The sequence below is a fragment of the Pseudopipra pipra genome, chromosome 4, assembly GCF_036250125.1.
Source record: "Pseudopipra pipra isolate bDixPip1 chromosome 4, bDixPip1.hap1, whole genome shotgun sequence".
NCBI lineage: Eukaryota > Metazoa > Chordata > Aves > Passeriformes > Pipridae > Pseudopipra > Pseudopipra pipra.
In genome coordinates this window covers 49,371,452-49,386,571 of record NC_087552.1, presented here as the reverse complement: position 1 = coordinate 49,386,571, position 15,120 = coordinate 49,371,452, and the positions used below count along the sequence as shown (strand labels likewise).

The following is a 15,120-nucleotide window of genomic DNA, read 5'->3' as shown; positions in this document are numbered from 1 at the left end:
ATAAAGCATTTAGAGAGTCAACTATGTTCTTGGACAATACAACCTGATCACCTCATTGACACAGTGCCCAGCATATTTTTCTGTACACTGTAAACAACTGCAAGCATGAGGTAATTTGTGTGTTACTGAAATGGGAATATTCGTATCATATTGAGATAAAGTGCAAAATATCTTCTGAAATGAAGAACAGGCTCTATACATCCAAGGAAAAATAATTTAGCATACTGTGTGTGTGTTTGATATCTTGAGTCTCAGAGGAAATCTTAGTGACCTTTTTCTAACCTCTGTCTGATGCAAGAAAAAGAAAAATGTGATTTCCCATCTGCTCAATTTAATAAAGGTTACTTAGTGAATTAACTAGGCCTGTGTGCTTATCAAGAGGAGAAATGGAATTCTCTAAACACCATGGTGTCAGTTTCAATTAGTGACATGGATACCAACATACACAGCAAATCTCATTTTACCTTTATCAGACAGCATCCATCAGTAATGATGGAAAAGGTTTGCACTGGAACAAATAATATCAGCAATTGGGAAGTTAGTATTTATTTTCACACACTGCCCTTTTAAGATCTTTTTTAAATCTTAAAACCAGTCTGAATAAAGGGTGTGCCCAGAATGCTATGATAGGTATATAACTTTGTATTTTTTATTACATTTATCTGATTCAGTATTCTTGTCCCTAATACACACATGAAGTCAAAGCAGTTCCCTTGCAAGAAAACAGAATAGCTCCAAAAAGGTCACAAAATTAATTTGCTAAGAATTTTTACAGAATATCCGTTCAGCACGGTAGAAAGACCTAAATTTTCTCTTTGGGAACAGCAGTAGATTGTGTGACAAAATAACCTTCTTTATATGTTTGCTTTACATTAATTTATGTTTTCCCCATATATCTCCTACAAAGATATAGGGTGAAGTGTTGCTGAAAGCATAACCCAGGGAAGTCTGGGATTGCTCTTGATCATAGCACAGGCTGGTTTGCCAGAATAACCCCTAAACAGATGTGCTAAACCATACCCTGTACAATAGGTACCTTTCTGTCTTATCTTGGTACATAGGTAAGAGTTTCAAGCAACTGCAGCCCAAGCCTCTTACTTTTTCAATCTGATTCATGTGAATGCTAGCACTCCACACAGCATGACAGAGACAAACATCATCTATTAAACTTTAAAACAACAAGTTTCATTAAAGAAGTTAACATACAGAACTTTCCAGTGGTTGATTCTAGAGGATACCAGATGAACATGCAAATTACATTTATTTAACTATCTGTTAATTTATATTTACTTTATTATATAGCAGCCAAACCACTTTGTTTGACCATTTTTCTGCATGTTTTTATGAAAAAAGCAAGGATCTGCAATAAGCTCATTAAGCATTTTGCCTTAATACTTTCAGATTGGATAGGATACATAGCACAATTGTCTGCAACAACAGAAATTCAGATTTTACTTCAGGAAGTCTCGCTGAATCACTCCCTATACTCTGCCTAAGACGACAGAATAAAAAACCAAATAAAATCTAAAAAGGAGCTTTGGAAGAGTCTTAGTCTGCATGTGCTATATAACAGACACACCAAAAAATAAGGACCAACAGCTAGAGAAATACTTCTAAAAAAGTTTTAGAAACATTAATTATCTGAGATAATTAGTCACTACCTCTAAATCAACATGCTCAATAAACAGTTAAATAATGCATGAAATTATCTAAATGACATTCTATCAAGAGTCAGAGAAGATTGGTCAAAGCTAAAAGTTTCTTCTTCTGCAGTACTGCTCCTTTCTATTTATAAATTATTAAATAAAAAGAAAACCCTAACAAAACGTTCTCAGTTATTTCAGAACAATTCCTTTCACCCTGTGAACCTTCTTCCTGTTCCAGTCACTCACAAATCCTGTGGCAGAAGACAGGCTGACCACAGAAACATGTTACTGGACTCCCTTTTGACAGCTCCACTACAGAAAAACAACACTCCTTCACTATGATATAATGACAGAGGCCATCAAACTGATACCCATATTTGTTTACCTAGTAAAATAAAATACAAAGAAGTTCTTATGTTGATATGATACACAGCAGTGCAAAATCAGCTAAAAATACATTTAGTGAATTCATGGCCATCTGAAAGGGAAGTAATTTAAGTCGTCATACTTTGACAAATCAACCAAACAATACCATTTGTTATTGCTATGATAAATAAGGCTGAAGAGTTTATGTAAAATTCCTCCATGTTTGTATAGTCATCGTTCTAAGTACACACACGAGTCCCTTTTTACTCTGCCTCAAATCTTCATGTCTGACTGTGGGGCAAATCATTAGCCTCTCTGTGCCTCCATGCTGCTCTCTAAAATGAGGAATAAAATACATCATTTTCTCTTAGGAATGCTGACAGCATTACGCATAGGAGATTGCCAGACATTAAATATTACATCAAGGAAAATAATGTTAGTCATTAGATGAGAACTTTGTTTCTGATTAAGCCTACAATGCAAAATGTACCTCACTATATTAGATCAAATAAATTGTTATTACCACAGAACAAGGCAAAAAAATGCAGCAACTCTTTAGCAGAAATGCTGGCCTGGATCCTAGAAACAGTTTATCTACACTAACAGGGCTGTGTGGCATACTTTAGCATTGGTTTCAAGGAAACTGTGTTTCTTTAAAGATCCTTTCCACAAAAAAGTGGATGTCTAGTCTATTGAACAGATGAGCTGTCAGCACTCTTTGCAAGGTAGAGGCCATAATTTCCTAATAAACTCGGCATGATCAAGAAACATGGAGTCACTCATGCTGAAAAATACAGCTCTGCTAAGATATCACAGCTTGAATTCTGGTTCTGTTTTGCATCATTTAAACTTGCCTATACAGCTGTTGTCACAGCCTCACAGGCTGCTGAGATCAGTAAAATTCAGCATGTTCAGTTTTCCCAGGAATCATCATCTCTACAACAAAAGCTCATATATTCTCTCTCTCCATCTATTTGCAAAACTGATTATAGATTTCTTTTGGCTCTTGAAATAGAAATCTTACCTGTTTCAGTTTTCTGAAGTTAGTATCTTACTTTCTGAACTTCACACTAATGTTCACAAAAACAAATATACAGACTCTTGCTACAGAAATTTTCAACTTTGCGGTTCTTGGGAAAAAGGATATAACTACCTACATATACCTTGAAAACTAAACTGTATTATTCTAAACAACTGACATAAACATCAGCCTCAATGAGATCGAGCTGTAAGATGAGCCCTAAATTTATGCATCTACATATGACATAGCTGTTTAAGCCCCCATTACTGTCAGAAATGTTTTCCCACACTTTACTTTTAGATACCTGTGTTGAGAGATAAGGACCTATAACAATTTCTTAATAAGTAGGTTCTAATATTTTTGTTTTGAAATGTAAGAGACTCACCTGTTCTGCTGCCTCTCTTTTGACATTATAGGTATCCAAGTGTTCTTGGAGCTCCAGAACACTGAACTTCAATGTTTCTAGCAGGCCACAAGACAGCAGCTGGAAGATAAAAGCAATCACTTCTGAAGCCATGGAACATCTAACTATATAGTTAATATCTAAACTATATAGTACGAAATCCCAAGTCCACATTTGGAAAAAAAAATTAAATTAACTGGGTACACATCATTTGTGATACCTTTGAGTAAGTGAAATAACACATGTGACTGTATATGTTAAATCACTGAAAAAAAGTTTTGATTCCAAAATAAGAAGAGCAGTACCTAGTTAACATCTGAAAGAGATTTCAAAGCAATTTTTAGATCTTTCATAAAAAAGAATATTTGATACATTACACACCACTAGTGTAAGTAAAACAGTCTGTAGCAGGAAAAAAAGGTACTGCTGCTGGTGTGCTCCTATAGCAACCTAAGGAGCATCCACTGAGGGTTACCTGCCCTTTTCAGCATACAAACTATACTACCAGGAAAGGCTTCTTCAGTCTATAGGAACCAGAACTGTCAAAGCAAGAACTGCTGGATATTTGAAGAATTTTCTACCATTAATGACTTTCTCTTTTTCAACATGGTTTCAAAATCCCTTTTTCCCCCAGGGGCTGCCGCCTCAGCTTTGTTCCACAACATTTCTCCCTGTAGTTTTATTTTCACTTAGGTTTTTCTTCTTAATCCTTCTCCTGCCACTTCCTGTAATAAACACGCCTCTAATATGATGCTTCCTTCCTCACACTGGTCATCCCTTGCACACATTAAGAGCTCTGTACTTTATCAGTGAGAAGTAATCTGACAAGCAGGTTCATTTCAATTAAATTATTTGGAAAGAAAAGATCTATTTACACAGTACTTGTTAATGTAACAACACTACTGTGTGTATGTGCATACATATGCAAGTACACAAACACACAAGTCTATATACTTATATACTTATATGCATATATGTTATATTCCTTATTCCTTTTAATATTTGTATTTTTATATATGTATTTACTTATTTATTTTTTAAAATACACATACTGTTCTAGATAGACACTAATGTAACTCTTCTTGTGGTTTCTTATCCCAAACAAATTTCTTTTTTTTTGTTAATTTGGTTAATTTCTACTGCTTTAAAGTGGTCTAAGTTAAACAAAAGACATTAACACGTGGTTCCCTTGAAACACACTATCTGTATTACGCTTTTTAAGTCCTCATATTCTTAAGTGAGAACGTAAGAGTTGCCCCTCAGCACCAAGGTAAAAAAAGGTCAGGAGAAGACTCCCACACTGGGTCAAGGCCAAACATCCATCTACCTCAGCCCTGCAGCTGACAATGTCTAATGGCAGCTGCACAGAGAAGGGCAAGCATGTGGTGACCCACCTACCCCAGAATGCTTTCTTAGTCTCTGTCAATGTGTTGTTCTACATATTCAGGAAATCTATCCAGGGCTATTTCTTTCATGAATTTCTTTAGTTGCTTCTTGAAAACATGAACAGACATTGTAGAAAATGACAGCATTTCACAGTTTGATTATGTACCACATGAAGAACTGCTAGCTTAATTTGATTATCCTTAACATCAATTAAGATAAATTAAGATCAAATAAAATAATTTCTATCACTTATCCATGATAATCAAGACACCTATGCATAGATTTCTCTTCTGAAGGGCTGAAAAATCCTAGCCTGCATACTCATATCTTAGATGGAAGTCATTCCACATATTTTATAATCCTTGTGATCCTTCTTGAACCTTTTCCAGTGCAATTGCATTTCCTCTGAGATCAGGGGATCAGAACTTGACAAAAAATTCAGGATGTAGGTATATTGGGAATAGGTACATTAACTCAACGATGTTTCTTGTTTTGCTGTCTCTTTTCTTAATAATTCTAGTATAGCTTTTTTTATGGTTGCTGAATACTGAGCTGACTTCTTGCATTAATGTTTTTTATAACCAAGATTTCAACTTGCATGGTAGCAAACAATTCAAAGTCTTCATTGTATATTTGTAGCAAGAATGTTTCTCATGCATCACTGAATATATACATAACACAATATAAAAAGGCAAACTGCTGCTAGATAAGTAGTCTTCCTTCTTCTCATCTGTGCAGACAACATAGAATAAACATGAACAAGCAGAGAAGGCAAAAAATAACAAGGGAATTTAAGTGATACCTACTATCAGTAAGTTCCCTCACTGTTCACTGTTACAGCTGGAGGTTATTTTGTGAGAAAACGCATTTCTCACCTGTGTTTTCACATGTTGATGATACATAGTGGCCACTTAACATTTTAATTCCTCTGTGATTTCAATTATAAAGAGTTTATTTTTTTCCCCAATGTTAACAAAATTATTTTGTATGTTACATAAAACTTTTTATGCACACATTCCAACATGTAAGTTTGAGATTCTTACTGTTTCTGCATCCACAAAGACTGTTGGACATTCTGAACACATCATCATCACTTCCAGAGAACTTCTGAATTTTGTTCCAATGCGCTGTAGACTTTCACCAAGAAAGCTGACTGAATCATTTGTTATAGATACAAACTTTCTTTGAATGGTCTAGAAAACAAATCAGAAAAACATTTATTTTATACTGTATTTTACTACTCCTCTGGCTTTTTAGATTAAGAATTTCAGAGCAAATTTCCATCATGACAGCATGTATTTTTATCACTAAGTGACAAACTAATATGTAATTTGCTCTCGATATTCATGTAAAACTAGCTCCAGAAAATGCTATCAATCCTGGACCTATAAAGACAATTACTCCTTTCACATCTAGGCCTTTAGCCTTAGTATAGCTGGATGACTATTTGTCTTTATGCAATACAGACAGTTCAACTTATTTTGAAGTGTTTATACACTCTGAGAGTATCTAATAGAGTTTTACGAGTTAGCATACAACCTGTATAGCACAATCTGCGTCCACAACTGCCACCTGCATGGTTCCTATCTTCTTCAAAAATCAGTCCTATATATATCATGTTTGATTTTGCAGACCATCAGCTTGGCCTAATGTAACATTATGCACTGTTATATATTATTTCATAAATCCTAGAAGTTACATACTATAAATAAACTATATAAAGATTATATTTACAGCTGCAGAGTTAAACACAGTGTAGGAACCAGAAGGCAAAATGGAAAGGTCCAATCAAACAAGGCCTCTAGAGTGTAATTTAATCATTTTAACCCTCCTCTGCATCCAGGAACAACTCCTCAGAAATGTTTCTTTGCCCATGCTTGAACCTTGGATTGCTATTGCACATTTTTCCACAGTATCCACCTTTCCAGCTGACTGAGGACTATCCTGTCAAGCCACAGAATGTTTCAGCCTTCTCCCTGGCTCCCTGTTTAATGAACACAAAAGAATATGACCTCTCATTTTACCAATTCCAGGAAATGAATGCATGTGTGAAAAGCAACTGTAGCTAAGCTTTGGTATAATACAGAGAAACCAAATCCCTGATGTGTAGATGAAGCAAAAAGACAAAAGTCTACATTCAGTAACAGGAATTTCATGACGCTGTGGCAAAATACTTAGTTCAACTAAAAATGGAAAATGGGTATAGATGTGCAAGCAAGTTATTCCACGGATAAGCTTGAGTATGAATTCTTCAGATTTAAGTTACTTCATGGTACTAACTCTAAACCTGTCCATGCATACTGGATAAAATATGTGCTAGAGTGGGGCTTTCATTTATTATGACATCCCAAGAAGCAGGCCAAATTAATACTAGAGATAAGAGAAAGGGCTGGAATCATAAGGTCTTGGTCTGTAGTTCTGAATCTGCTCTTAGCTCATTTGGCACATTGCCTGTAAATAAAATGGATTAATTATGCTTCTCCTATCCCATAGGAATTTGCAAAGAATCCATCCGCTACACATAAGGAGGAGGGAGCCAGAAAAATTTGGCCCTAGGCATTTTGTGTTGGATATCAGATCTATGAGTCAAATAAAGAGAGGCATTTGAAACCTCCAGCTTTAGTGGCTCTCCTGGTGTTTCGATTACTTCTCTGCAGAAAAAAAACCTTTTCTCACAAGACAATGCAAGATAAATTCATTAATGTTTGTCATGCTGTGATCCCATCAGAATGACTCCCACAAAAAAACCAGGAGGAAGACATTAATTCTGCAATCAACACAGAACTTGGGTGATGTCCAAAAAAATAAAAGAAGGGATACAACCTGAACTAAGAGCTTATAAGAAACACTGAACTGGTTTTTTGAGCCTTTTTTTTTTATTTCCTGAGCAGAATCACTCCTAGACAATGACTACATCAGATATCACATGGAAAAATAGTGTACGACATTTTAATATTCTTCTAGCAATGTGTTTTTTGGTCTGCTTTTGATTTGCTTTCTAAGGCATCTCGCTACCATAATCTTGTGGCTTTTGCAGTTACAATGAGAAGAACAGTTTTAAAAGTAGGAGAGAAGGATCTCAGATAAGCAATCATGCACTGGCAATTCACTGACCTGAAACAATCTTGAGAAGACATGAAATGTATAGACAGCACATGATCCATCTGTATCGGACAGCATTTGATTGACGTGGCAGCGCCAAGCTTGCTCTTCATCATCATATGCCACTGGCTGGAAAGCTGCCAATATGGCAGAAAGAAATGGCGAAGGAGGTGGGGAAGTTTGTACTTCTGGGAAACCATCCTGTTCTTCTTCATCTTGGCTACAAATAACAAACAACAGAAATTAACTCCTCAGCAATTTTTTTTAGCAAAAAAACCCCCTTCACTTCGGTAAAAAGAAAAAATAAGAATTTTGGATTCAGAGTAGCACTTTGTAAAATAAATAACGGATCAACTAAGATAACTATGAACCAGGAAAAGAGTTAACAATCAAAACCTTTTGCTACTGCAATATTAAAAACTGCATATACTCTCAAATATCTCCAAACTTTATTAAAACATGTAAGTTCTAAGCTTATCTACGGACAAAGGGCTATCTGTAGGTTATATGTAGCTATAGAGAGCACTGTATATATATACTCAGAAACTGGCATTTTTTTCTTGCCCCCAATAACTGAATTAACATTCAATTCTTCAAATTTTTATTTATCTGAACAGATGGTCCACCAATACACATAACAAATTTTGGCCTTCCTTAAGGGAAACACAAGAGCTCATTTAGCAGTATAATACTATTTTATAACTGTTTAAAGTAACATAAGCAAATGGAGATAGATCGAAACACTTTAATTTTTATGGTCAATCAATTTAATGGAGCATTCTGCTGTCATACTTTCCATTAGGAACCGAACATCCAATAAAAATACCCAGCTATAAGTTAATCAATGCTACTACTTAGAATCATTAACTTAATGATTAGCTTAAAGTTTCTGTATTACAAGGTATGATACATTTTGACATTTCTTCTTGTATAATTGAACTCCTGCAGCAAAAATAAGTGTAGGAGGATTCTAAGTACACAGATAGTTTGTTAAAATAATTTTTTTCAACACATACAGTTTTTCTTTCTAACAGCTGCCTCATTCATTGCAGCGCTAAGTACACCTTAACACTTAAACATGTCTTGAACAAGAAGTGTGGGTGCTGTTTTTAGATCCCTTCATTTGAGTAGCACAAAGCTCAAAAGCTAAGACACAAGTCTTTTGAATCTAATCTGTAAGCAAAGTTTCACAAAGATTTTCAGATATTTTTTAACTACTGTTATCACCTATGCCACTCTTCAAACTAGAGCCATGGGGTTTTTCATTCACTGGCTTAGTGCAAATAAACTAAAACCTTAAGAGATTTTTCAATTGCACATGAGGGAATAACTGCTCTTAAATGGTACCAGCCTTTAATTCTTACAAGGTCTATTACCACAGGTTGCATATTGGAATCACAAGATTGAATTTCAACCTTTGCAAATGACTTGGTCTTTTACATGTCCTGTTGTGTTCTTTTCTGTAAAAGGCTCCTAAAGTGATCTCTCTGACAGAATATATGCTAAGTCTATGTTCCTATATAAAATCAAGTCTCTGTATTATTCAGTCTAAACTTCTGAACAAATTTTAAGTATGAACAAGCCTAAGAACAATTTGGATTTTTTTCTGTTTATTTTGGTTTGCAGTTTTTGTTTTGAGTTTTTATTTGCTTGTTTGGGGTTTCTTATTTTTTTTCCCTCCTTCTTAGACTGTTACCTTCAAGGAACTTACAGTTTCCTTTTAAATACAACTCAACCAGCTAGGACTAATTTTAACTTTTCCTCTCTATATTAAAATGGAAAAATGTTATTTTACTTTAAAACGTTTTAGAAATACACAAGAGACTGATTAATCTTAACAATGAAAATAAACCCTGGGCAAATTCAAAGACAAACTGATCCGATTTCTACAGAAGCTTTGATTCTAAAAAAAAAAAATAAAAAATTTACATTTTCCCCTGTCTTTGGGTGGTGCCATAAGTCAGAGCAGTTCAAGGGTTTTTCCATGTTATACTGCTTGCAGCTACTGCCTGCCAAGAAAATGGTCCAAAACACCCTCTGACCTCTTTTCGCATTTCTAAACCATTGATGATGATGAAAAGTGCTAGATTTCTTTTACTCAAGAATTCTTGTGTTTTCCCACACAGCTGTTTTATCTGTACCAGAAACAACTGTTGAGCAAAGTACTGAGGCAAAATGAATCAACCAATTAGTCTGGATATGCAAACCATCATTTTATATTCTTGTATTATGGAGATTAATGGAAAACTCCACACCATAAGAAAGCCTACTTTCCTTGATTCATGCACCGATAACATGTCATTTCTGTTACTTATAACCAATATTAATCTTACCTAGACAAACCAGAGAAGTCAGCTTCTTCTTCTTCACATCTCTCATCTAGCTCTTTCAAAGCAAGAGTGACATCCTCTTCACAGACAGATTCGGAATAGCTTTCAGGAGCTGCTGCCTCTACCAGTTCTGGGGGCTCCTCCAACTCCAGAGATTCATGACAGACCAGACAGTCTTGTTGTTCGTGTAGCAGATATGACCCAGTGTCTTCACTAGCAGTGCTAACCTGTTCATCCCTTACTGCTGAACTGCCGTCCTGTGAATCACACATACTTTTATTAATTTTATTGTCAGGGCTTATGTATTCTAAAAATTGTTTGCAAATATCCATTTATCACAGAATATTCTGAGTTGGAAGGAACCCAGAAGGATCATCAAGTCCAACTCTTAAGTAAATGGCCCATACAGGACTCAAACCCATGACCTGAGTGTTACTGGCACCATGCACCAACCAACTGAGCATGTCTCAGGGTTTATACTTTAACTGTTCAGCTCTTTGCCTTGTTCACAGAGTTTTACTTGAAAAAAGACAGGCAGTCTACTTGTAATGCTTATAACTGGTAAACATTAATATCTTAGAATGTGACTTATTCAGAGCAAATACAACCTCTCAAATACACTCATTTAAATCTGCTAAGAGAATACTGACAGAAAAATAAGCAAACAGCCTCAAACACTGACATCAAACACAATCAAGACTTTCATACTTTACTTTTCTAGGTAAGGATCAAAATGACTGCCTCGTGCTTGCCTTTGGAGTCTACAACGAGTACAGAACATTTCTTGTCCTTTCCACTCTCCATTTTAACAAGTTTCTAAAGCATAACTACCGATCAACAGTGTAATAGATGAACAATGGAAAAGGGACATTCCACTGTTTTTATTATTTTTACATTACTTCAAATATGGGCAGCTTAAGGGTTTAACCCTGAATCTCTAAATGTAGGCTTTCAATCACTGGCAGTTACAGGGAGAGGATGATTAAACTCAGGTAGGTAATATCAGAATGACCCTTTCTCCCTTCCCTCTTCCTTCAATAGCATTATCATATTCATTAGCATCACTATGTTTAACAGAGGAATTTAGATTTATTAAAGTTATGCTGAATTAATCTGAAACTTTTTATTGGATTTCTCTGTGGAATAAAAGTAACACTTGCTATTTCCTAAAGGCACAAATTATCACATATTTTCATTCTTAGAGTGCTGATCTTCCTTTACTGGTATATCCAAAGCTGGTCAACAAACCTTTGGTCAGCCTCTAAGCAGAGACATCATTTTGTGGTTTTCATCAATCAAAACAGATCCTCTGACAGAATAAATAACTGTACATGTATTAGAAAAGACAATTCAGCTTTGAACAGAATGATATAATTTTCTTGCACAGTGATCCTAACCATCTCACTTCCACTGTGGTACTCCTTGACGTGACACTGCTGTCATTTGACACAACTTCACTTCTAATGACTCTTTTGTTAAATTTCGAATTTTATTGCACAGAACAGCCATTTTGTCCTCCTGAGCAGCTAAGACACACAGGAATGCAGAACACTTTTACAAAACCACAGCAAAGTAATTTGGATTGAACCAATGGTCCATTTCTGTTATAGACGTTAACACAGGATACAGACCTGCACTGGTCATGACTGGTAGATGTACATATGAGGGGTACACTTTTTGAAAATATGCAAATTACTAGTTAATATTTGTGTGAATATTTTCACCTGGATTATAGAAATATAGTGATTTTATAAAGGGAACTGCAGAAGAATGATGAATCCTAAGGGCATGGGCAGTCTTGGAAAGAAGTATGAAAATGTAAAAATGAGTTACAGCTGAGAATGTACCACAAGCAAATAATGGAGAAGACAAGTTCTATTGTGGTTAATTTTTGTCCTATAAAATTCCACCTTATATACTGCTTCTTGCTTTTGAAATCTTAAACTAAAACATCTGTCCTATGTGGAAAAAATCATCCAGATTAAGTGTTCTTGCCCACCTAAAATTCCATTGGATCAACAATGCACATTGTAGACAAGCCTACAAAGCGACAATTTGTTGGACAATCTAAGCACAGGTATTCTACTACAGTTGAGACAATTTATCAACTGCAATGTAATAAAACACTTTATAAAAAAAGCACATAAGTAATCATAACGAGAAAATATGAAAAAATGTGGGGAAAAGTACTTTATAAAAGTCAAAATATTACACCTTTAAAGGTGAGGATTTTATCACAGGAAACCAGCCATTTTCCCTTTATTCTACTCCAAATACATCTTTTGTTCTTACAGTTTTCTTCATTAAATATTAGCTGCATCTGTGGTGTGTCTATCAGTAAGTGATTTTTCTAGGTAGTGAGCAGGTAAACTACAAACCTTTGTTTAGAAACCCCAGTCACTTGAACTAGTCAGTAGACAGTTTACACCAGGTTAGCTGAAGAGTCAAGTGTACATAGTGCACTGGTTAGTCAAATACACATAGGAATGGCTTAATTTTCTGGAAAACTCAATCAAACTGCATGTATTGTTAAAGATGGGATTAGCAATGCTTATCCAAATAAAAATATGATTGCTAGTAGCATAAATAATTTTAACAGAAGAGATAGAAAGTCCATCTAAACCAAACCACCTTAAATTCTACAAAAATTGTAGCAGGTGAGAGTTTTGTTTTAAATTAGGGGTGTTTTTTTAAATTTTAAATTATTCCAAAGTTTTAAAAACAATAAACTGAAGTACTCACAGATTTGCAGGCCGCCATTAGCTTGAAAACTGTCTGAGTCCACATGGGCCTTTCCGAAAAAGTATACCACTAGCATCTGTAGTCCTTTTTAAAGGATTATTTAATGGAACCAACTCCTAACACAGCTGGCCTGAGGTTTTATTCCCATATAGCACCAATCACATTAACCCAAAGAAAGCAAAAAAAAAAGGGGGGGGGGGCAGGGGGAAGGGAAATAAAAAGGAGTTTGAAAGAAAATGTTGCTCAAGAAGGATTTCAACCATATCAAGTAAAAGCATCTTGAATATCAGCCTATTTCATTCTGCACCATGAAATGATCATGATCAGCGCCTTCAATAATATTTTTAACCTGTGGTAAGTTCCCTCAGTCCATTCAAGTAGTCTTCATACTGAGGAAACATTTCGTAAGAACATGCCAACAGGTTAGAAATATTAAAAGCAAATCAACTAATCAGTGTAACAGATGAAAATTCAGTTGAAAAGAAAGCTGAAGTTGCTACTAGAACTAGAAGGAGCCCAAATCAGCCATGCACCAGCCCACATTTCTCCCCACCTCAGGCAGCTGGTTGCTAGAGTTATCTAGAGAAGAAGCCTCCAAACTTGGGGTCTCAGTTCTGATTTGAAGCACCTCTTCTGTTCCCACACTGCTAGTGGAATCTTGAGACTGAAGTGATAAACCAGCATGATCTGATACTGCTTCATCTATGGCAGAATCACTGATTAACTAAGACAGAAAAGAAAAAAACATGAAATTCTTTACAGTAAGCATATAAATTACAGGGGGAAAATGCATTAGTTTCAAAATAGGCTGTTTCAGTATCATTAGCTATCTGAATTTATTTACATATTATAAATTTAAAAGCTTTACACTAAAACCATTACAAGCATCACATGCATTTCTGTAACATTTAACTCTGAAAAGAAGTTTTTCCATTAAGGAAAATTATTTCCCTTCTTGTTCTTATAGGTTTTTGGCACTGGTTAAATACTAGACCAAAACCACTGAATAGCAGAGCACTTTATTGGGGGCAACATTAATACAAACTTTGCCTAAAGTCTGAAAAGCAACATACCCATCGAGCTGCTCCCCATCAAGTCAATTTTCTCATAAATTTATATAATGAATAGAGATTTCTGAGAGGCCAGCATTCTTAATTTTCCTCATTTATAAGTACACAGGCTTCAAAATCTGTAATTAAATTAGCAATCTCTGTGGTTAAACACAAGTTAGACCTCCACATGACCACTTAAATCTCTTGACCTTATTTAGCATTTTGGGGTTTTTTTTGAGCTAGGAATCCGCAAAGACACAACCTTACTATATAACACATGCAATTTTGTGCTTATATTTAAACAAAAATAGTAAGTGTAAAGTAATAGTAAGTGTATAGACAGTATTAATAGTAAGTGTAAAAACATTAAGAAAATTAATGTTATACTAGAATGATAAATTTGTTATGTACCACCAATGTGGTAACATAACATTTTTCCTTCACTGATGTTGTTATGAAAAAGAAGCTTAGCCACATTAATTTAGTTCCTTATTATGTCACTTAGTCTGAAAGTGTGAGCCACACTCATCCATTAAAAGTGCAAGGGGAAAGCTTAAGTTCTCAGCCGGGTTGGAAAGGACCTCTGAGATCATCCAGTCCAACCCTTGATCCAACACCGCCGTGGTTACTAGACCATGGCACTAAGTGCCACATCCAAAAATAACTTACCATCTGTGAACGAGACAGTATCTGACTTGCAGTCAGTGCTGCTTCTTCTTCTGAAGACTCATCAGTATCTTCCTGGTTGGTCAAGTTCAAGCTCGGTGTGCTACCGGAGTACTGACATTCCTGAAGGGACGGTGTGTCTCCTTTGTCAATGCTGTCCAGAGAGCGCCTACGAACGCCCCAGTTGAAGTTGTCCATGCTTTCACCCTGTAATAAAAAAGTTTGCATACATATGTATGTAGGAATTTCAGCATAATTAAATTAATACACAAATGCAACAGAGAGAACACAAGTACTGAATGCGTTATGAACAGAGTTTCAATCAGCCCTTTAATTTTATTAAAATTTTAAATACCTTTTAAAATGTTTATATAAATTAAAATATATGGCAAATGAAGTAGAAATC

At 35.3% G+C, this 15,120-nt stretch overlaps 1 protein-coding gene across 14 annotated transcripts in view; it reads right to left on the bottom strand.

Annotated features, from left to right (window-relative positions):
* Positions 1-15,120, bottom strand: part of FRYL (FRY like transcription coactivator) — a 161,152-nt gene that overhangs the window by 9,054 nt on the left and 136,978 nt on the right. For 10 of the 14 annotated variants that reach the window (XM_064653933.1, XM_064653936.1, XM_064653945.1 and 7 more), the window contains 6 exons: positions 14,718-14,923; positions 13,550-13,720; positions 10,258-10,511; positions 7,937-8,144; positions 5,866-6,015; positions 3,419-3,517 (listed from right to left, as the gene is read on the bottom strand). In XM_064653933.1, the coding sequence (XP_064510003.1) occupies positions 3,419-3,517; positions 5,866-6,015; positions 7,937-8,144; positions 10,258-10,511; positions 13,550-13,720; positions 14,718-14,923 (1,088 nt within the window). The remainder of the gene's footprint in view (positions 1-3,418; positions 3,518-5,865; positions 6,016-7,936; positions 8,145-10,257; positions 10,512-13,549; positions 13,721-14,717; positions 14,924-15,120) is intronic. The other 4 variants (XM_064653939.1, XM_064653940.1, XM_064653944.1 and 1 more) reach the window with 1 other exon arrangement.